This window comes from Labrus mixtus, chromosome 23 (genome assembly GCF_963584025.1).
Source record: "Labrus mixtus chromosome 23, fLabMix1.1, whole genome shotgun sequence".
Lineage (NCBI taxonomy): Eukaryota > Metazoa > Chordata > Actinopteri > Labriformes > Labridae > Labrus > Labrus mixtus.
In genome coordinates, this window is record NC_083634.1 from 3,477,484 (window position 1) to 3,501,981 (window position 24,498).

The following is a 24,498-nucleotide window of genomic DNA, read 5'->3' on the forward strand; positions in this document are numbered from 1 at the left end:
TTCCCTATTGTGTCTTTAAAGCGTTTATTGCCGCAGTGGCTTCCTCTAATGTTTCCAAGTCTGAAAGAGTTAGGAGTCAATCAGAAGTGGTGCAGACACCGTGGGTGTCTCTATTTTGAAAAACCGACACATGCAGTGCCGAGTCTTTTTGATTGCAAGGCGAACACATAAACTCATCCATATTCCGATGGTTTATTCAACAGCTTTCCAGAGTGAATACATCTCCATTTTTTCAATTTCATTAATGACACACTGTACACAATGAGGCAGGACACTTTCCTGGATGTACCGACACATCTCAGCCTTGACTTTTAACCCAATTTTCTTTGATTATATAGTGAAAAAAAAAAAACCCTTGCAGTATTGAGAGGCAGGAGAATAGAGCAGGGCAGGCAGAACACTGGAGAGCTTTTCTCCCACTGAGACACAGGTGAGGACTCTCCTTAACCGCTCGCCACCGAAGGCCACCGAGACGGAGAAGTGGTGTTTGGTTTTGCAGGGTGAGCTGCCACCCACAGCAGGATAATAACAAACCCACATGCAATGACAAAAGATCAGGACGACTTGGCAATGTGACACACCGGGCGCGCTGTGAGGTCCTTACCGTAGGATTTATTCTGCTCTGCTGTATAAACAGTTTCTTATCTTATCGCCTCCCTGTTGGCTGCAGGCCTGCCCTGACAGCATGTAGCTTGAGAGGAGCCATCATTAGGGAGAAGTATGCTTTGTTCACACAGCAGCCAGAAGTATCCTACTACTGATGTTGTTCTCCTCCTCCCCTATGTGTCACCAACGAGGGGGGGGGGGGGGTTGAGAATCAGTGTGAAGAGCGAAAAGCTGGACCACGAGGATGTGTGATACAAAACAAAAATAAAAAAACTCTCCTGCTTCCCATAATGCACTTCATAGCAAACACTTCTGTATGAAACTAATCAGTCTTATAGATTAACTAAAAAACAAACAAGCTAATAAACATATATCATACATTTGGTGCTCTAATCTGCTCTTCCTATAAGCCAGAGAAGTTGCACACTTCATTCAAATCTAAGCCGACGCTTCAGTTAAATCACAATGGAAAAGGTGCACACTTCTTGACAATATCAGAAAACACAGCTGTCTTTCGAAATATTTTTGGCGGTTGATCTCTCAGCATCCGTCTCGAAACAGATATATCTCAAAATAGCTGCACCGATGACAAGAGTTTGAGGATTGAAAGCCCTTCTGTTTGAGATGGCGCCATATTTTTTCTTATATGTGTGTGTGTGTGTGTGTGTTGTCCTGTGTTTGCATGCATTTACTAGTGTGCGATCGCGGTACATGCCATCCCACAGGTTCTGTGTTTTTTCAAGCAGGTTAAGAGATAAGCACAATCAGCTCGAGTGTGTTGTTGCTTTAAAAAATATTCCACAGTGAAAGAAGAAGATAATCATCATAACTACCACTGTGTTATCAGCCGTGCATGCTTCAGCATCCTAAAAACATTTTGCATGGAAGTACTTTTAGGGGAAAAAAAACAAACTCTTACCTGTGTGAATAATTTGCAATGCAGGTAAACACCCCTTTAACGACTGCTTCTGTGAACAGATGGTGGGGTTTTTCAAGCGCACACACACACACACATATGCATACACAAGAGACTGAGAGAGATTGTAATGGAACTGTCCGTCAACTCAAATCAGCCACAAACCTGGAATGTTTCAATCTATTCCTGCAGTAGAAGGAAGAGGGGGGCTTTTCAAGAGGGCACGATAACAGCTATGGAACGGGTTTGAAATATATAGATTCACAACAAATAGATATTCCAGGCCATTCTGCAGCTTTTTAAGTCTTTATAGTGCCTCATAAACTATTACAAGTATTTTTAGAGCTGTCGAACTATCAGCATGTTTTATAGCCATTGCTGAAGTGCAAAATCCTTTATTATTATTTATTAATTATTTATAGCATGGTACAAAAAACGAAACAATCTGATTAGTTATTGTCATCGTTGGCACACACTGAACAGGGGAGTGAATTTTTTAAATAACGACTCTGTTTTGATTTTCTGAACGATAAAACGCTCAAATGTTTGATGTCATGAGGTGGATATTACTTTTGACTCACCAGCTGAGCTAGATTTTCTTAAGTGAAATGAGACATTCGAAGATGCAGCAGTGACGATCGTTTGCCTCCTGTGACTACAGGGGAGGCTCTGGGGAAGTTTAACCATGGTGCCCCTTAAGGGACAAAATAGATTACACGTAAAAAGCATTCATTTTAGACCTAAATTGACTTTTCTTATACTTTTGATAGAAAAGTGTTGTTTTGAAAGTAACTTCACCAAAAATCTAAAACTGTGGAGCAATTTCTGCAAAGATGGAATCCAAAAACTCACAATTAGATAATGTGGAGTAACAGGTTTTTTTTTTATTCTGTCTGGTTTCCAGAGTTTGAATATTATTTGTGTGGTGTGTGTGTGTGTGTGTGTGTGTGTGTGTGTGTGTGTGTGTGTGTGTGTGTGTGTGTTGCTCTTTGCCCGTGCACCTGCACACAGAAGGTAAAAGGCTCATAAATCACTGTCTCTGTGTGTGCGAGCACATGTTTGTGTTTTCTTGCCTTCTCGGCCCGTTATGAGACGCCGCTCGTCCTGACAGTGGGAATGGATGGCAGCCATTATTTATGATGCCGTCCACTCGTCACCCTGCCGTTGTCACCACGCCGGCTGTCAGCTGCCACAGGATGGTAATCGCACAAATGCCATTCGGCTAGAACCTGGTAGATAAGTATCTGTGGTAAATAAGTCTGCTGCTTGTGCGTGTGTGTCACAGGGAGAGAGATAAAGAGAGATAAAGGTGGGGATGTGGATGATGCCTTCTCCACTCTGAACATGTGTATGTACATGATTAGATTTCCAATTTAAATCAGAGGAGGCTTTGAGTGTTAGCGTGATACTCAGCTGACTTCAGCCCCTTCATCTTCAAGTCTTTATCGTTCACTTTGTAATGTCCGCTTTCTTTTGGACTTTGATGCAGTTCGTTTGAATTAAAAAACGTGAACCAACCTCGAGCCGACCTAACTGCGGGAAGCATTGCATTTTTTTGGATTAAATCATCTTCTGTATCCAGTGCCCTCTGTGTTCTTTATTGCTGAACACGTTTTAAATCCACACACACACACGGACACACACCCCGTCACACACTGATGGCAGAAGCTCCATCAGTATTAGATTATGCCGTTCACACACATTTATACGCCCCCGCCAAAGCAGCGGAAGCAACGTCTTTCCCAAGGACTCATCGGACATGTCCCCATGTAGGAGCTGGGGATCAAACCCCTAACCTTCCGGTTCAGAGACAACCGACTTTTCCACTGACCCACAGCCGCTCCCCCTCCCACATGAAACAAATTGGTCCTTGATTCCGACCAGAGCAAACGAAAACAATAGGTGTGAGAGCGCCCTTAAACTGAGCCTGGATTCCTTGTTACATAAAGAAATCTGTTTTTCTGTCTCAATTGTCGATCAGATCCATTTAAGAAGACTTTCAGCCAAATGGACATGTTTCTGCTCCTCATAGTTTATCAGTTCTGAAGGTGTCATTCTCTTTACTGATACCTGCTGAATGATCATTACACCATTATTGAAGGCTAGTTTTCCATGTTGATGTGCCTGACTGGAATTGTGTTTGCAAATGTTCCCAACCAAGATGTATTCGGTTAAAGTTTCACAGTTCCATGTTTGCTGAATCACATCAACATTTCAGCATTTTTTCTGTCTAGCTTGTATAAAATACTGAACCTAAATCCATCCACTCAGAACCTGAATGTATAAAAAGTTGTGTTCCCTATTTCTCTGTAATTCAAAGCAGTTTTTTTGGGTTGAGGCATTTTTACAGTATATCAGAGAGTTCTGGGAACACTTTCCATCCTGCATTTCCACATCATATTTACATAATTACAACCTGTGAAAGTTTCAGCAGTCACTACTTATTTTGAGCGCTTGTTTTGAACTTGAACCCTGCACTTAACATCCTCTCACATTTCCCTGTCACAACAGTCGTTTAGACATGCTTCGAGTGGGCTAGTTGCTATGGCACAAAGCTCTGTGTGTGTGTGTGTGTGTGTACAGAGGGGTTCTGCTGGGAGAACGTGGTATAACAACAGATAACAGAACCCCACTGAAGTAACAGTGGGGGGGTCATCGGTCTTCAAACCCCAAACCACTCGCCTCTTCCTCTTTGTGTATTTCTCCCCCTTTGTCTCTCCCCCTCTCCTTATGGTGACATATTTTCTTTTTCTTGGGCAGTGTGACGCCTTGAATGACAACTAGGGGCTCTTTGGAGTGTGTGTTGGCGGAGCGGCCTGGCTGAAGGAGATAAGAAGGGGAGGCCGCACACATGCAGGCACACACCCACACACGTGCACATTGTCCATGCTTAAAACAAAATGACATGGAGACCTCCACACACAACATTCAAAGTAAACCCTGGTATCATTCTGGAAGTCTTTTCACAAAACTGTGCACATTTCTGCAACCATTCTGCTGTCAACAGTTGGAAGTCATCACACTCTCAGCAGACATAGTAAACAATACAAAAGAAGAAACAACAAAGTGACATAATGTTATTTTATTACATTTTTTTGCAGCATCCTGAAAACATTTCTTGCATCCCATGAACATCACTTAGTAAAAATACTGTCATTGCAGCACTTCACTTGGCCCACTCCACAAAAGCCCCTTTCCCACCAAGCGGTCCAGTTTGGTTCAGTACAGTCTGGTTCAGTTTGGTACGGTAAACCCTGACCTTGCTCTCGTTTACACAGCCAACTGTGCCCTTATTTGTTGGATGGAGTGTAAGCCAGATGGAGATAGCCGCATCAGCTATGTAACAGCTATTTACTAGTTTTATTTTATTATTTCTTACCCTGCTCCTGATGGTGGTTACAAGAAGAAAAACAAACGTTAACCACAGCTGCTGTGTGTGCAGTGGTTTGTGTGATCTGCTGCTGTAAAGATAGGTTGGTTAGTGTAACAAGCTAGTAGGTAGCTATAGTACGACTTCTTCTCCTTTTTACTTCTCAAACTTTAAAATGAGCTAACCGCTTCCATAGAGCTATCATTGTGTCCTAATTCAAAACAACCAGTTGTAACACCAATGTGTCTTATCCAATTGGTGCTATGTGACACAGGCCCCTGTGTTAGCAAAACATAGACCGCCCGGAAGTCCCCGCCATGTTTGTTATACTCATTTAACCGCTTCCTCATGATGCTGAAGAGAAGGCGTCTGTATGTTGTTGACAGCATTCACTTCATTGGACTTTAGTATGTGCATGGTCAAGATGATGGGAGTACACCTCGTCTCTCGTTTATTCTTCATGACTTCCTTCCGTTACTGTACATCGGTCTGCAACAGAGAAACACTTGCATTGCAGCAGTGGCAATGTCAGAGAAAATATTAGACATGCAGGCTTACGAGTTGAAAAAAGCATTTTCTGTTTTCAGGTTATTGAAGATCCAAAGTGAGTTGTTTTTGCTTCATTGGAAGTTTGTGTTAAGCAGATTTTGGCAGTTCATCAGTTTGAATTTTTGCACATGTCCACAAGATCTGAGACATATGCACACACACAAACGGAAACACGCACCTGTTGCGTTGTTGCACTGCTCCAATCCTTTTGCGAAAAACCACTAAAAGCATCTCGACTAGAGTGCTCCCCTGTAAGCACAGATGCTCATTAATATGTATAACCCTACCCAGTAAGTCAGGGTGATACGCTCTCACACACATATACACTCATATTCTTCTCCCCGGCACACAGCTTGCCGCCCCGCCATGGGGATGGCAGTGGCAGATGGCGCCCGTTCAGAAGTGCCGGGTACCCAGATCCGTTGGTTGGCGCCCCGAGAGGCGACGTTGATCATAGAAATGAAGTGGAGATGACACTGATCACTCTTTCGCCTCCTCCCCGAGCTCCCTCGCTTTCAGAAAACGAGAGAGCTGAGAGAGATACTTAAGGTGCAGAAAGGGGAAGGAGAACGGAGGCAGGATGGGAGGTGAATGCAAACAGTCCACAATCTTTACATGGAGGCAGTGTCGGGGGGGCGGGGGACATTGGAATGCAGACGAGGCAGCGCTACCGCCTTGTTAACTAAAAGGAACATACACAAAACGGTTGAATTGTCTGTGATAAGCCTGAGTGCAAAAAAAAGAAAGAGAAGAAAAGGGGGAAAAAACTGCTTTTGATTGATTTTGGTATTTCTGAGGCAACTCTAATTATACGCTTTTGTTACTGACATTGATGAAATACTCAGAAACACTTATTGATTTGGCTGCCTGACTCTTTTGCCAAAGGAGATCCATTCCTCCACCGCTGATATCAATCTTTATCCCAGTTTCAGGTGCTTTATTTAGCCGAGCAATTAGTTTTAATTACGCGACCTAATATGGAAATGGATTGATCTGGATCACCGTAATAAGGGTCATTTCTTACACAACGACTACTTTTCAGTGTAGTTGAATAATAATATTGTGCATCCAATTTACAACCTCAAATTAAATTCAGAACATCAGTTTTTATTTCCACGCTTTTTCACTGTAACATATGAAATGAACAAGTCTAGCCTTTACTCTGTGCACATTTTGGTGTTGAATACACAGCAGACATGTTTCACATAAAAACAGCAGAAATCAACTATATCCTGTGTAAATGTCTCTCTGAGTCATGACTGTCTAAAATGAGTAAGAAGCTCGAGTCCTGCTGGCTGGGTTGTTGTCAGTCGGGTTTACGGTCGTTCCATGCCAATTTACATGCAAAGTGAAGCTACGAGCTAACTAAAGAGCGCGTGCTGACACAACAAGGCAGGCCACAGGTGATTGCAGCTTGAGCCAAGGACAACTTGATCCTCCGCTTGTGCTAAACTCCTTCATAAGAGGTCGAGTGGAGGGCGTTTGGAGATGTGTCGCTGGAGGAGAGCAGAGGCTACAAACAAAAAGTTGCACATTCTTCTTTTAAGAAAACTGTAACAGTAGCACACTTCATTCATAGAGAGCAGCACACAATCAATATGTTATTGTTAGCTTTGCCTTGAGTTTTTTTCAAAAGAGTAATGGCAAGAATTGTTGAAATGTTCTTTCTGTCAATGAGGCCATGCTTCAGTTGACATTAGCTTTCTAAATGACTGAAATTCTTTCTCTTGTTTTGTATGTGACATGTCATGGCGACATGGCAACACATTAACTTCTTGAGCTGATCGTGCACACAGGCCACACACAGGCCCCACCAGAGAGCAATTCCTATCCAAAGAAGAGTGTTCCTTTTTTTCAATTTTCCCTCCTTCCCTTGGTCAGATAAATGTCTTTTCTTTGGTATAAGACATAGCGGATAATTGCATATAATTGGATTTAGCAGTTCAGTGACCTTGTTGCCAGTTTGTTGGACTTGACAGTGGATAGCCAGAGAGCATAAGCGAGTGTGTCCATCTTAGCCAATGTGTGTGTGAACTCCATGTCAGAGAAGGTTTCAGGCTTCTGAGAGACAAGACGATCCAGACGAGTCACGTCAGCCTGATCCCTGCCGACCTGACTCCACATACTTCAAACTGCGGTCTTTAGCTTGTCCTGACACAGCAGCGAACACTTCCCGACTATTAACACATCCTAAAAGTTATCACTCCTGTGAATCACAAGAATCAATCTTTTTATAGTGTCACATAATAAGAAGTTTTAATAAGCAAAGGAGAGCAGTGGAGGGCCGCAGGGGATTGGAGTTCTTTGTGCCTGGAGTCGGCACATTAGCATTCATAGAGTATCCTGGATTAAAGCAGTAATCCTCAGGAAGCTTGTTTTTTTTTTCTGATTTTCACGATATATCTTTCCTGCTAACCAGCAGTGGCTTTAGTGTTTTTACACTCCACTCCACCGAGACTGAACTTAAATCAAAGAGTGGAGCTGGTACTCTGACATCTCTGTTTGTAGTTCTTTTTGTCATTTTTCCAGTGAACTCTTTCATTTGTTCTCTTTCAGGCACACTGACTCTCACTTTTTGTTGCTAACTGGAACATTTTTTGGCTAAATGAGCTCGAAACAAAACCGAATAACTCTCTGAAAACATTGTGTGAAAAAGACCCAACGGGAGCAAATTGTCTTAAAAGAAAGTCACATTTTTGATAAACAGGGCAGACACATTAGCCTTACAACTGTAATGAACAATTCTTTTAGAAGGAGCGTCCTCCATTAGAGTCTTATCTTCCTCTTCAACTTGTAAACTGCTGACCAAGTAATGACCCCCCCCCCCCCCCCCGCTAGGAACATTTAAAGCACAAATACACCACATTTAGGGTTCTCTCTCTCCCTCTCTTTTTTTTTCTCATGGGGGTTTATGAGCCACTAATCCAGTTTCCTCCGGGCTTCCTGGGGATGAGCTGCTCCAGCGGCGACTTCTATTCAGCCACAGACACACACACTGTAAGGAACTCCTGCCATGGAGGGGATGAGGCCATCCAAGTGCCAAATATGTGGTGACTCAGGCAGCCCCGAGTCCCTCTGATCAGACGCCAGATCCCTCTGAGGAGGTGGAGGTAATATTTGGAGGGCGGGGAGAGAGGGATTTTAAAAATCAGGAAAGGGTGGGAGGAAATATCCCTTTTGTGTCAAGCCACCTGCAGTCCTATGATTCCCTTTTCCCTATTTCAGAAGGCAAAAAATAAAAAATAAATGCATAGGATGCAAAAAATAGTCCAGAGAACAGATTGAGCGGTTTTCTTAAGGAGCTGTCGCGGGGGCTCGAAACAGCACGCCGGATCCGCGGATGAAGTTGTGACAGATGGGATCAGTGGAGCCTAGCATAACAGCCCTATCTGATGGAGCAATCCTGCACTGTGTGAGCGCGAGCCAGAAGGACGGTAGTGGTAGTGAGGGGGTTTGGCAGCCAAACAATGTTTACCTTGTGTACAGTATCAAATCCTAATGCATTAATTTACAGTTGTACATGCTGAAACACATGCAAACATGCAACTCCTCAAAATAACAAGACAGCCAGGTGTCAGAGATTTGATATAACTGATGTGTTTTACTCCATTTGATGCACCTAAACACACACAGTGCAACACTCTCATTACGCTGTCCCCCCCCAGATTTTCCTACAACTTGTTGGTTTTATATGATAATTATGTCATAAAATGCAAATGAATGCAGGTCTGTGTTCGTTCCACTTGTCTGCACTTCATCAGTGTTGTTATGTCTGCTGGCGAATGCTTACAGTTAAACAAAACAGCCAAAGCAATTTGGACTTAATGGACTACAGGAGTCCTGACTATATAAAAAAAATGATAATCCCTAAAAGCCAATTCAGCTGCATCAGGAAGATTTATGAATGTGTGAGGTTATTTCCCTTTGCCCTGTACCTGCAGCCCCTGTGGAATTCACCTCAGGGAGACAATAGTTTAGTTCTGAATATCATTACTGGATCAAGTGCAGCTTTAATATTATTATTCAATTATCTTATCTGCTTTTATGACCTCGTTCAAATGCAAATCCCTCTTGACTTTTAGGAGGTGAGCATCATGCATTTGGGTGGATACTGTGATAAAAAAACACACAGTTGAAAGCTTAATAGTGTGCACACATCGAAGGGAGAAATGAGCTCTGTAGTGAGGTCAACCAAAAAAGAGGAGGGGACACTCGTGAATAATGGAGGTTACACAACAGAACAAAGACAGGTGAAGTGAGGCAGGAAGAGGAAAGAAAGACGTCTTAAGAGAGCGAAGGAATGCAAAGCATATCATGAATTCACCAGTATGGCCGTCATCGTGGCAAGACAGATACCAGAGCCAGTTGCTATGCCAACAAGAGTCAGACTGCAGCATCTCATGCATCTGTCCACAGAAGGCCTGAGAAAAGTGTTGAGTGACTTTGAAGAGAATCAAAACTTTGGAGTAAAACAATTCGGTGATGTTGAGGGAAAAGAAATGGATTTGTCAGTGCTTATATATATATGTATATATATATATATATATATTTTTTTTTTCGGGGGGGGGGGGCACCAAATTGTTCTTGAGCCGACAACAGTAACTCATATATTTCAGGGGAAGTATAGCTGACACTTCAAGGTGGAACACTCCACGTAGCTAAAGGAAGCATTATTAATGAAGGCAATGACAGACGTGTAGTCATCAAGCTGATACCAAACCTCCTAAGAGGAGGAAGCATCGATCTGTGCTTCAGCTTGCTTTTCTGATTAAGCTTTTGTATTTAAATCTTATCTTTGTTTAAATGATACCCCTAGACAAATACACACAGACATGCTTGATGTTTTCTTGATCTGTTTTTTTATCTCTTTAGCAGAGGTTTTCTCACTGTGCAGTGTTCTTGAAACCCCATCTCAGACGGGGCTAGGCTATTTCACAGCACAGCGGCACCAGACGACTCCTACAATGTGTTGAACATTGTTGAAATATTTGTTTACAAGGTTCAGTGCCGTTTAATTTTCCCGTGATCACCTCGCTCTCTCTGTGTACTCCTTCTCCCTCTCTTTAGCTCCTTCTGCTCGGCTCGAACTCAGGAGCCCCTTTGTTTGAATATGCAGAGGACTTATTTCTCGCTGGTGTTTGTTCAGTTTGCCTAATTAGAGTTTGGCGAGATGAAAGCAAGCAGCAGGGCTTTTTTTTTTTTTGCTCAGCGGCTGAAACTGAACGAGATACTGTTGTGTCTCTGAGAGAAAACAACATGAGATTTGTCGTTTCCTTAATGTAGGTTGAGCCCTGTCATTTGTCTTCGCCTTCAAGAGAGACAAAGTATGACATGCTTTTCTTTTGTTTTTGTATTAAGACTAATTCTCACTTCTCTCCACACATGGCTTTTGTATCTGACTTTTTACGTGAACTGAAAGCACAAACACTTGAACTGGCATCAGAAAAAGGAGAGTTCACCTCTCGAATACAGTAAAAAATAAACAACAACAGTTTTTTTGAAGACAATGTGTTAGAAATTCCATCCACTATCTATACCACTTTTCCCATTCAGAGTTGCTCGGGGCTGGAGCCGATTCCAGCTGTCACTGGGCGAGAGGCGGGGGTGCACCGTGGACTGATCACCAGTCAATCACCGGGCTGACATATAGAGACAGACAACCAGCCTCACAATTGACCTAACCAGCATGTCTTTGGTCTGTGAGAGGAAGCAGGAGTACCTGGAGAGAAACCATGCATAGTGAGAACATGCAAATTCCACACAGAGAGGCCCTGTGCAACGGGGATTCGCACCTGCAACCTCTTTGCTTTGTATATGTCCTCTTTAACCTGCTTGCTCAGTGTTAAAGAGGACATATTCTCCCCCTTCTCCACCTTTTCAAACAGTCCCCTGTGGTCACATCTGTGCTGTGCTTTGGTCAAAATATAACATGAATCAAGCAGCAGAGGAGGTTTGTGACCCTGTATAAACCAGCTCTCTCAGAACGCTCCGTTTTGGTGTGTGTGTCTCTTTAAATGTAATGAGCCCCCCCTGAGTTTTTCCCGTAGACATCACTCCTTCGCTAGCGAGAATAAAAATGGCCGACCTGCACAAAAGTTTTGTTCTAGGCTGGGTAGAAATACCAGGGGAGTGGAGGAGATTATTTTTTTTTTACCAGAATCCCACTGTATCTCACAAGGAGAGCAAATTTGAAACAGAGCATTTTTCTCTGTGTTGTAAGACTTATGCAGACCACAAGAAAAGGACTGGATGGGTTTATTTCACATTTTGTGAGTCGGTACACTCAGGTTACCCAAATATATGTTTAAAAACACTGTACAAGTGGATTTTTCATTTAAAAGTGTTAAAAAATGTATTGTTAAAAGAATTTGACTGTCCTAAACTTATTAGACTGAGTACAATACAAACGATTGAGTCTCTAAAGAGCCTGTTAAACAAACTTCTTCAGAAGCGTTTTTTCACCACTGTGCAGCAAAAAAAAATCACCATTGTGCCGTTGTTTATGAGACAGATGCACCAGAAGGGACTTTCCAATCTCAGTCAAAACAAGCTGCGTGTCGATTTCTCACAAAGGGGAACCCTCAGAAAATAGGCTCACAAATTATGAATACATTTGTTACACAATTTCCATTAATTTTGCCATAATTACCCAACTCTCTGGCAAATGACTCAACTTCCAGGAGCATCGCACTTTCCATGGTCTAATGGTGTTTACCCAGTCCAATGAGCTAAATGAAGTTAGTGCGTCGTCTCAGTTGGAAGACATTAATTTTCCATTATGGGATGTTGTTGCAGTTACCTGCTGAGACCCCCCCCCCCCCCCCCCCCCCCCCTCCCCCCACCGACACAATACAGGAAGCCGCCCTGTCGAAGCCTCATGGGAAGCCACATTTCCAGGAAAAGTCATTAAGATTTTATTTTTTCTCCCTCACATGAAACTACAGTTCACCGCCATGCAGTTAGTGAAGAGGAACAGGATGTGAGCTCCTTAAAACTGGCTGAAGGCAGAAAATTGTCAAAATGAAACATTAAACGTCTACAGACGCTCAAGGCGAGGTGCTATTTTGCACTAATGTCCCTGTAGATTACTTTGCCTCTGACTCCAGCTTCATGGCTCAGAGGACCTGGGTGTTTTGTTGTGCTTTTTACTTTATCTCACTGACATGGGCTTACTTTGGCAATCGAGGTAGCAATGATTTGGACTAATATCCGCCTGTACAAGTCATTTATTACACTTTGGAGCTTAACCTTTCTGTAACCGGTGAAGGCTGATCCTTTCTTGTGTGACTTTTTTGCCTTGATTTTGGATGGATCCATCTGAATTTTAGATATATTTACCTAAGACCTTCCACTTATAACATCAACAACACTATGGATGTGTTACACTGTATTTTTGCAACAAAAAAAGTGTATGCTGATTTTTTTCGTCTTATTTTTGATGGATTCTGATAATGATACATGCACAAATACTTTGTAAATGAATTGCATGGAGCACAAATTCTCCCCTGTAGCAGAATTAACATATAATTATGTTAATGTGGATCGTGATGGCCCAAGGCAGATGCAGACATTATGTTTCATGCTTTTGAAAATGTAGACATTTATAAACTTTAATTATAAGTGACCATAAATAAGCTTGCACTTACCATCATTCATTTGATTACTCATCAACTCATGTCTGCATAAATAAAGCAATGTCTATCATACTAAAATACTCAATTTGGCTCAATTTAACATTAAACTATTTTTCACTACTAACATTCAGGCTCAGATTATGAATTCACTGTTGTCATAATGCATTTGACAAACAGATGGGAAGGGTGACAAAGAAGTAATGAAAATAATGCAACAGCTAGTGCCTGAATTGTAATGTTAAGCATCATATTGATATCATTCCATGTATTTTTAGACTGTGCATCTCTAGTTCATGTATGTTTTGTACATGTCACTCTTTGTGTAGCTGAATAGCAGTCCTTAAAGGCTTTCTATGTGATTTTTCACACTTAAATATAATATAAATCAAGTATATCCTCTGAAAATAACTCTGTGAGTCATGATTGTCTACAATGGGTGTAACACCTGAGTCCCACTGTCTGTGATGCTTTCAGAGTTTTTTTTCTGTATGTTGACATAGCGGCTGACTCCTCCCCTCACGTATAAAAGTTGTTTAATTGAGGGACTAGAGAAAAGAAGAATAACATACTGTACTCACTGTTTAACTGTGTTTCTAGATCACGCTCATTTCAGGTAAATTTACATGCAGTGTGAAGATACGAGCATAATAAAGATCGCTAGCATTAGCATGCTAACATAACAATGCACCGCGAGTTGTTTTGGTTTCATGCTGGTGCTCAAAGGTGACATCTGCTGGATCAAAAAATCGCATATAAAGCCTTTAATGTAAAAATAAACTAAATGTTCGGCTTAGGAGTGATTTAGAATAGTAGAGATAGAACAAAGCAAAGTCGTTATCGTAGTCCATCACAGTATGTCGGTTAGAGTACTGATGTTGGTATCAAATTTTTTGCATCCTCTGTTAGTTGGTAACTTTACTGTGATTGGAATCTCAGTTTTAAACTACATGGCCAGACTAAAGAAAACAAGTTCAGAAGCAAACCAGGAATCCTACTCATAGCTCTGCGTAGGCAGGGTGTGTGCATTGTTGATGAATATCTTTCCACATGAAAACGGGGCTTGCATGTGCCCATTATCCACTTGAAGACTTCCTTACTTCCACCAATGATTCCGGTCCCTGCATTACATCTGATCTTGAAATTACAGCTTCCACCATCTTTGGAAAAAAAAATACTGTAAAGGACAGCATGCATGCATTCTGTTGCCCATTCCCCCATTTCAGCTTCCCTAATGAGTACAGTCCAGAAGAGGCAATCATAGGCATTCATTCCATGAAATTGGCTGTGGGAAGAGGGCGGATGGACCGGGGAATGGTTGCAGGATGCATCTGCGGCACTGACAGTAGAAGATTAGGAAGAGGAGAGGATGGACAGATGGATGCTCCATAAGAGGACAGTAGATCTCGCTGTGGACTAATGATTAGTTTTGACCTCATAAATGAAAGGAAAATAGAGGTCACACATATAATTTATTGGTTGTGGCAAGATGAACCCAGGCCAGAACCGTAAAACATTTGGTAACTGGAAAATACGAGCAGTGAAAGTCCAGATGCACTCTAAGACAGGAGGATTCTCATTTCAGTTTCATTCACATTTTAGCTTCAGTGTTGCGTAAGCCGATCCTTTGAAGTGAATTTAGGGAGGTTTGTTTAAGAGCTAGTAAAACACTGGATCTCCTCTGAGGGTCTTTACACTGTCTTTGGCACATTATCAGAAGTGAAGAAACCATCAACATCCTCACTGCGTTGTTATTTTCAGGGGCTAAATGATCAAATCAGTTCAAATTCTCCAGCTTCACATATGGAGGTCCAATTTATTTATGAACTGTTTAATTAAGACGCAACGGCAACTGTTCAGATCTCTTCCCCCTCTCCAATCTCCGAGACGCTCTGATTTATTTTAGCAAACACTCATCCCATGACATATTAGCTGTGTTTCAATGAACAAAATATGTGAGTCAAAGGGAATCACTTGACATTATGCGTTTAATTAGGTGATTTGAGGTTGCATAATATCCCAATATGAGACAGCACTCTCAGCTAACAAACCCCAAATGTACAGAGGAGATGGTTATTAAGCCAATAAACAAAACTTCAGTATGGGTAAGGTCTAGTTTGGTAATTTAATAGAATATGTATGAATTGTTCATGTTTTATATCTTTTAATTTTGCAGTGTCTCAGGGCAGTGCTTCAATCCTTTTTTTAAAACACCAAAGCTATGGTACCGGAGCTGCAGCTTTCAGATTATCAGTCATGGCAGCATTTGCTTGAATGTTCCCCGTCTGCAGACCTTAGCATGTGCAACCTTAATTATGTACTGTGGCTCTCTCTAATTGTAGCTTTGAATAGTAAATCAGGACATTTGACAGGCATCCAAACAACTTAGTGCATGGCCCCTGACAGATGATGGCTGTTGCTGCTGCGTGAAGTGGAAAGTGACCATAAAGATTTAATGCTTCACTCGCTCGGCTTAAGTGCCTTGCCTGGGGTCAACAGTTCCCTGTGGTATTTCCAAGGAAATCAAATGCATGTGTACACTGGAACACACTCAGACGAGGGTTCTGAATTGCTGTAGGAGTACATTTTTTATTCAGAAATCTTGAGAATCTAGGGCATTCTGGCAGAGACCAACACAGCATACCAAGGAATAAACATATGCATTAAACATATGGAAGAGTCAGGACAAAAGTGCTATGAATCTAGTTTATTATACACTTGGACAAGTGATCCAATTACAGAAGTTACCACATGATACTGAACTGTTCAGTATCAGAATGTCTCTGAATTATGTCTTTTCTTATTTTTTTTAAATTGGGTCTTTTTGTGCCTTTATTAGAGAGATAGGACAGTGGATAGATATGGAAGTCAGGGATAGAGCGAGAGTAGGGAATGACATGCAGGAAAGGAGCCACAGGTTGGATTTGAACCTGTGCCGCCCGCTTGGAGGACTACAGCCTCCATAAATGGGACGCGCACACTACCCACTGCTCCACCATCAAAGGATGGGGTGAGATGGAGGGTCACTATTGCAGAAAAAGATCTGTTGAATAGTCTCATACCAGAGCGGACCCAGGCTCCTCATAAATACTGAATGTTGAACTTTTGCTAGCATTGGAAAACCCAAACCCAATCTCTATTAAACATCCAAAAAGAATCCTATGAATCACATCATGCAGCCATGCTCTTCCATATTCGACTGGGTGTACAAGCAGAACTGTATAGCGACCTATACTGTATAAAATACTGATACTGTAGTGTCGAGTCTATAAAGAAACAGCATCAGCGTGTATTGTTGTCTTCAAAATCTTCCAGTCTTCATTTAGATATTCTGGGATCAGTGAAGACCGCACACTATCAACAAAGCGGTTCTCTCATTTTTTTGACCACAACACCATTTAAGTATTTTGATTATCAGATGAGCAGTAGATAGACTTTGCTACATATGTGACATTTGCCTTTAACTCGGCTACAGACATTTTTACCAATAACCCCACTTCAATAATGTAGATATGAGATGGAGGCCTAGGTGTGAATGGCCAAGCTTGTACATCATTGTGGTGGAGTCAGACAATGCTCAAGCTAGCTGTCAGCTACCCTCAGATTTATATGTGGTCATTTACTGGTGAAAAAAATGCTTATTGCATTGTTCTTGTATTCAGTTGGAACATGTTGCAAACAAGGGGTTGTGTCAGACGTGACAAAAAGCATGTAAACATAAAAACTGTGACTTATAGCTAATATACCCTATTTGATATTTGATTATTTCTCACACTTTAAATTGTGATTACAATCATGTATTCTCCTGATACCTTGCAGTCCTGATCAGAGCTCTAGAGTGTGTTATGTTCTAGATGCCTTCTTCTTTGTAACTGTATGTGTGAATGATTCAACTCAATCTGCAGTCTGTTTGGACTCCGTCAGTATGCTGGTTGACCCCACGAACACGACTTAGACATGATTTCACTTGATGTTAAGGTATAGAACATAGTTCTTCTTTTTGAAACTGGAGCGAGCTCTGTGTTAATAATTAAAACAGACATGGAAGCCTTTAACATCAATCTCTGACTCTCAGTGAGACTGCAGAAGTCCTCCCAGCCCCCCATACCTCCAACTATCTCATCTTTTACTTCTTTCACACAAAAGATACCCGCCATGAATTATTTAAAGACTTTATATCCTGCTACAGTTTCTATATTACTTCAGCTGTGCAAAGACACTATGCATTATGGATCGACCTGCACAGATGGATATTAGTCACATTTACTCCAAAGCATTCCTCCAACATCTTTTAATCACATGTTTTTACAAATTGCCCTGGTTTGTTTCTGAGCCCGCGAGGGGAACGCCTTGTCCTTTTGGCAGCTGGAGATGAACAGCGATGATTACACTGTGAAACTTTATCTGTGCCAAGGCCCAGTAAAAGCCAATGATTGGTGGATGTGTCAAACGTTTTGGATATTGTGCTGTTTTATATCTAACGCCAAAGGGGTGGTACGGAGCAATAAGCTGCACATAAAACCATTTATTGTTTCTTATTTTATACTTCCTGACTTTTATACACTTGGACACTTCCTGCTCTTAAGTAATTCTTTCTCCCTCTAAACTCATCATAGTCTGTGTCGTCAGAGAATACGTTTGAAATTCTTTTGTAGCACTTCCACGTCGGGCTCAGCTCGTAAAGAAGAAGCTTATGTGTCAGTATGGCTTGTGCGTCTGAAGGCGCAGGGAAGTGCTCCAGCCATATGCTGGTGAGAGTCCTTTGGAGAAGGATGCTATTTAACATGCCATCCCAGAACCACAGGGGGGCTTGAGAAGAAAAACACATTCCTCCTTCTGACTTAGTCCGTGTCCGTCTGATGAACGAGAGATAAGAGGAAGTGAGGGAAAAAGAGAGTGCAACAAAAAGGATAATGATGATGATTCCCATTATTCTCTGTCCTCTCCAATCGTGTGTTGCTGCCGCGGTCCAGAGGCCCAGCACATCTGTTAGTGAGTGTGAGTGTTAGTCAGTGCAATGATCATAATCTTTAGACTTTGATGGATGAATACTTACAAGGTCATGTAAATGTTGCTTATCAATCAAAGTGCAACTCTTCATTTATTTCACCATGTCTTACGGTGATCTGTCTGTCAAAGTAGGAGGTCTTGTGTCCATATCATTCTGTCTTAGACCTCTGCAGTGACCAAGTGATTATTTCTAGACATGTACTTATATTGAACCGTCTGTCTAGTGTATCTGGTAAAGGCCTGTTTGGTGCAAAAGTCATCAAATATAGCAGCTGGTCAATCGCCAAAAACTTCAAACTATAACACAGTAGTGACCATTGAACCATCATTTCTTGACTTTGTCCTCAATTTTACACCTTTAATGTGTTGTTCTAGTCATGGCATGTTGGATGATTGGCTCAAAGGCCGACTTACTGTAGCCATTAGGGAGTCAAACAAAAAATCACCTCCCAAAATTGCTGCTAATGTTTTTGATATTTCCATTCTGGCGTCGTACAGCGGACTGTTTGCCTTTTCCAACACTTCCATCGTCATGCATTATCTGGCAAAACACCGGCGTTTGAGTCACCAACGGCTATTTGAATAAAATCAACAGTTTGCAGAAACAAATAAAAGCTTGTGTTCACCAGACCTCGAAGCAGAGCGGAAGAAATCAGCAGATGAGGAAGGAGAGATGAGAAGGCATCTGGCTGATGAAGGGCAGGATGCAGAGAAAATGAAGGAAAAAAAGGGTGGAAAGACGTGAGCACGTCCTCCTCCTAATGACAGAATCATGACCCAGCTCCATCTGCCACTCAATCACAAGCAGCCAATCGGAGCCGCTCTCCAATGCGTCCTGGTTCCGTTAGGCACTCCCATCTGTACCAGCACAGAATTAAGGATGTAATCAAACGCTCAGATGTCAAGGAGATGTGGAGACTCATAGTTCTGGCTCAGGTTTTGCCACGTCCCTCGTATTCGGTGGCAAGGCGCTGCTGTTTGTGGTTTGTGATAATTTGATTTGAGCTCCAATCTTGATGCAAAATGGACATCGAGAGAGATGGAGTTATTCCTTATGTCGGTTATATTCGGATGTGATCAGTAATCAAAATTCCCAGTCATGCTGCCTCTCTTCTCAAACCACTTGCTAGGGAAAGCCGTCGCATCCTAAACACAATCCGGCATGCTCGGAGTCCTGTGTCCTTTTGATTCTGCCAAGACAACATAATGTGGGGAAATGGCTGTGTGTCGTTGTGTATGTGGCTGATGTATCAGTCTGTTTGGAGGAATCTTGACGGAAAAGTTTGCATGGATCAAACTTAGAATTCTAATTTCCTGATATGAAACCTCTGAATAGATCTCTCCATTGGTTTGCCTTTTAGCTTCCTGTTAGCCCCCCGTGCTGCTCACCTGTACATTTTAGTTAACTCCAGCTGTGACATCGACTCCTCTGTGTACTTCCTCACCATCTCTCCCTCACCTTTGTGTTTGTTGCCTCCCTGAGCTGGATGAGGTGTAGGGGTGCATTTGAAGGATTTGGTATGCAGCGACAGCCCCCGTTCTGTTTCATTGCAGGAGCCTTCGCCTTATCTCTTTAATGGATTATGAGCAAGAGAACAAAAACAGAGGGATGCAGAGTGAGAATGATTGGACTCCCTGCAAAGGGCCGGCAGGAAACAGGCTGCAGGCAGATAAATAAAGCACTCTGCCTGTACATTTCCTCTGCCCCTGAATCACAGATGTTATTAAGAAAGAGAACAATGGGGAACAGCTTGTAGTCAAGAGTCATTTGAGCCTCGTGCAGTCTTTGCATTCCTGATTTACCTGCCTGCTGCTGGGGGTAACGGACATGTCAGCTAGTCTGTTAGCCTGCTGCTGTTGTGTTAATTTGTGTCCTGAGACATTAGACACTATCTTTTGGTTGTTTGCCTGCATAAAGAGGAGGCAGAAACTCAATGTTCCAAATGTCAATACACAGCCCTCCCAGAAACAAACCTGGGTACATTTGCTGTGCAGGGCAGCTGATGGTTTACCATTCATTAGTGCTAATTTAAAGGGTTCTCTCTCATGTTGCTTTTGCTAGAGTCCTGAAATCAGTAATTTAACCAACTCATGATTCAGAAGGATGTCTTTAAAAATGTAAAGAGTCAACATACATCAGAATGTTTTACCTTTTATAGCCCGCTGCACATCTAATACACTAAACTACCTGTTTATTTAGCATCAAATGCTGCGAAGACAACAGGCACTGAGTATATCGTTTTCTATCCAATAGGTGAAAGAATTTGCAGATACTGTACTGAACTATGATTCTGAAGCACCCTAAACATTTTTTTACATGATTGAAAGCCAAATTCAGACTTTTATTTAGATGTTTTCAAGTCTAAAAGGCGTTTCGTGTAGTTACATTTTTCTCCAGACTCCTGGTCAAGCTTCTCAATTCAGATGTTTGGAACTGAAAGGTGAGTGAGGGTTATTTAGATTAAGCTGTTTGCTGGTACTGCCAAGAGCTTCCTGTTTGAAATAGTATTGACAGGTTAGCATGAAAGGATTGTGGTCCAGCAGACATAAATGTTGATATTGTGTGCTGCCTGGGGTTAAATCCAATTTGCTTTAGCCATTCGGTTTATTTGGAAGTAAACATCCCTTAAGGCTGTGGCTACGACTGTGTTTCATTTTCCTTCCTCTTTTATACCTCTTCTATCTTTTTCTGTTTATGGTTTGCTTCCAAGAATTCTTTCTTGAAGACTTGCTCGTGAATGTTTGTTTGCAGTGCATGACCCCTGCCAGCGAAGGCGTTTGAACAGAGGTTTTCACTCATATTTTTGTATTCTCCTGCAAGGCTTTTTTGTTTTTTTGGATGATGAACCTTGTGCAGTAGCTTCTCCCTCTAGGTGCTGTTTGAGAGCTTAAACAGCACGAGAGCTTTTTTATGTGTCATGTGGTTACAAGCATACACTGCATGATATAGATGTGTGTCAGTGATTCCATATCTCATAATTAACTTCTTCTAGTGGCCGAATTAAGTTCCTTTTAAAAGTTCACTATTTGTAGTTTATGCTGACCGAATGGAACGAAAGATTAGAAATGATAGATTATTTAACACATAAAAAATACATATTTTAATCATTTCAGCTTTCCCTAAAACTTTAAAACGTTATAGTTTTCATTAGGCCCGACCCATTAATCTGTCAGGCTCTACATTTGCATGCTGTTTATTCTTTACTTTTGTCAAATCATTGGAAAGTAATCCAAGAAATATCATCTGGAAGCTACATTTCTTACCTTTTTTATCACTTTGGTGACTAAGAAATACAGGTTGTCACATTTATAGTCGATATAGCAGTTCAAGTGAAATACTGGCCGGACATATGTCATATGTTCCTGACAATTATGCACATCAAAGTGTGTCAGACATTAAAGAAAATCGTAGATAAAGTTATTTCTGTTTAAGAGCACTTCCTGTATGACATGGTGTCTTACTGCCAATTTCTACATGGTCCGTGGTGCGCTGCTTTCCGTCAGCTACACGGTTTTGCTCCGTCAGACGGCGCGCCCCCTGCCCCACGGGGGGTTCGATTCTGGAGCTTGAGCGCAGCGGAATGGAGCCCCGAGCAGCCGTACTCCTATCACAGGAGAACTACAAGATCAGGCAGGTATAAAGAGATAAATGTGCAAAAAAGCTCTTTCAGAGGATGCTTTGTTGTTCGTTTGGTTCCTGTTTTCACGTAATGTTGATCAAGAGATGGAAAATAGGAATCAGGAGTCTATATTGCGTTTTACATTTAACTTGACCGGACGCTGTGTGCTATTTTTTTTGTCTGACTTCCTGTCCAGCTTCTTCTTTTCTGTCCAGTTTGACAAGTGCTTTCAACCCTGCTCGCTGTGGAAAAAGCAGTATTGACTTTAGTGGCAGTGAACAGCGGCACAAGCGCAGCGCTGACGGACTGCGGCGCGCACATGGGTGGAAATTGGCAGTAAAGCATCTTTATCTGTTCTAAGATGTACATATTATATACACAAGTAGGCTTGGACTCTCATTAACATTTAAGGGAATATCTGCTCTAATATATGTCATGCTTCCCAAGCAAGTTATGCATCATTTGGAAATCAAAGTTTTGATTTTCTGATCTAACTTCTTGGGCTCCGATACTGATCCGATATGTCTTTGTGTATCTGCTGATACTGATCCCATCTGATACCAGTGAAACATTAATTACCTATATTAGTCACTGTGATGATGAGGCAGGTTTTCCAAACATTGTAAAAGACATTTTTATAAATAAATACATATCTGTCACTCACCCTCCGCTGTCTCAGTGAAGCCCTCGTTGAGCTGCATTGTTTTCTCAAAGCTGTGCACTCCCATCATACCCATTTCTTTTCCATCTTGCTATGTAGCTTTGTCTCTCAAAATGTCACACTTTCATGAACTGCCATGATGGTAGTCAAAATCAAGTCATTCACTCCGCGCAGTGCTGTTACATCATCGCTCCAGGTTTCTGCGGTGATGCTTGTAGCTTTCACGTCCATAAACTCAGCTGTTCAGTGTTCTCATGCATCGCGGTTCCAAATGATTTGTCACTTACAAACCATCGCTTGGACGTTTTTCACGTCTTTGCAATGCAGCCAACACACTTTTCTTTATTACATCTGCCTTTTTTAATTTGGTTAAACTTGTTATTCCATCACCACTCCAAAGCATTAGCTTTGCAGAACGTGCAAGTAGTCATAAGAGTTGTTGACATAACGAGCATGTATACATCCAAACTGCTTAGCCTTTGTTATTAGCACCCTCCATGCTATGCTTGCTCCGCCTCGCAGAATGAACGGGCCTATCAGTGCACTGATGGCGGTGACGACGTGCTTACTGTAAACACAGAATAGATCAGCCTCATGGATTGAACTCTTGGATCGGCCCATTGTCCCAAAACCTGATTAAGCCATTTGGATCAGTATCGGACTGATATCTGGTACCAGGATCAGATCGGCACATCTTTACATCAAAGTGTGACAAATATTACTAACAGCTGTATAGAAAGATTTTTACTCCTGTTAACATTTGCTTTTTTTCATCTTCTAATGGCAGTGTATGTGAATATGAGTATGCAGCGATCCAATGTATGTTGTTGCGTTTCTCAGAGCCAGAGGAAGTTTTCAACTTCCTCATTTTATGTCACAAATATCTTTAAAAGTCTGGGTTGTACATTTCACACCGCTTGCTGGATATATATGGAGTTTTTGCATATATGGGTTGCGACAAAGTGTGAATGGGTTTTGTTTGATGCTGTGACCTTGCTCAGAAGGTCATTGATGTTCCTGAACCGTTGGAGGTTTTAGTGATCATTTTAAATACATTGATCACACTATTTGAAAGCTGGTTGCATTAAAGCCTTGAGTAGGCTTAATGCTTATTTTTGGATGTTGTCGTGCTGCTTTTTTAAACTGGAATCTGTGGTTGGAATCATTTTTAGCTTTGGGTTTTTAAAGGCAACACAAAGCATTTGAAGCTGTAGCGTCTTTCCAGGTTGATCTCTGATCCTCTCTGTGTGAGACCTTGCAGAGCTCAGATGCTTTTTTATGATTCTAGTATAGTAAAAAAAAAACAAGGAATTCAGTTCAAGCCTTTTCTGCCAAACAGTTCTCTGTGTGTTCCATAAGTACTTCAGTGGAAAAAAAAGCATTTGTGAGAGCAATAGCCTTCGGGGGTTGCGCCAAATGAAAATGCTTTTTTTTCTAAACCCCCCACACCTCACTCAAGAAGTGTTTGCTTGTTTTTCTGTTACTATTCGCTCTCTCTTTCTCTCTTTCTCTCTCTCTCTCTGTGTCTCTCTTTCTCGTTTTTTACCTTTGATTTGAACTCTGACATCCAAGTCTGCCCCAGGATGTCTGTCACAAACTGCAGTCCAACGTTGTGACAATGCTTTTTTTCTTCCCGTGCCTTTTATGACCTTCTTTTCTTCCTCTTTCTGTTCTTTTTTTCTGTTTTTTCCCTTTCAAGGTCTGGCGCACCTGACGTTAAACGACCAAGGTATGGGTTCATTCCTTTTTTTGGTTTGGTTCTGTTTTTTTTTGAAAAAGAGGAATTGACTCAGCCTCTCTGCCCCCGATTCCTGGAAACTGTCGCTCTCCCTCACGATTTCCTCCTCTGCTTTTTTGCCCTCTCTTGGTGCCATTTCCCTCCATTTCCTCCCAAAAATCCTCCCTTGTCTCTGACCCTTTCCAACATCTTCCCCCCTGTTGCTTCCCCCCTTTTTTCCTCTCCTTCCACATCTCATCTATTTTTGTTTGTGACTCCCGTTCCCCCCTCCTCTCCCCTCCTCCATGTCTTTGTGCTTCTCTGTGACCTCCACCAATTCGTGTCCCACCCCTTGTCCTGTCCTATGGCTCACGTCCTGGACCTTCACCTCTGACCACCTTTGTCCCCGACGACCTGA

The 24,498-nt window shown here is 41.9% G+C and overlaps 1 protein-coding gene across 6 annotated transcripts in view; it reads left to right on the forward strand.

Moving 5' to 3' along the window:
• nrxn2b (neurexin 2b) overlaps window positions 1-24,498 on the forward strand; it is a 702,861-nt gene that overhangs the window by 87,295 nt on the left and 591,068 nt on the right. For 5 of the 6 annotated variants that reach the window (XM_061031595.1, XM_061031601.1, XM_061031599.1 and 2 more), the window contains exon 3: window positions 24,063-24,092. The exons of the other annotated variant lie outside the window; for it this stretch is intronic. In XM_061031595.1, the coding sequence (XP_060887578.1) occupies window positions 24,063-24,092 (30 nt within the window). The remainder of the gene's footprint in view (window positions 1-24,062; window positions 24,093-24,498) is intronic. 6 annotated transcript variants of the gene reach the window in all.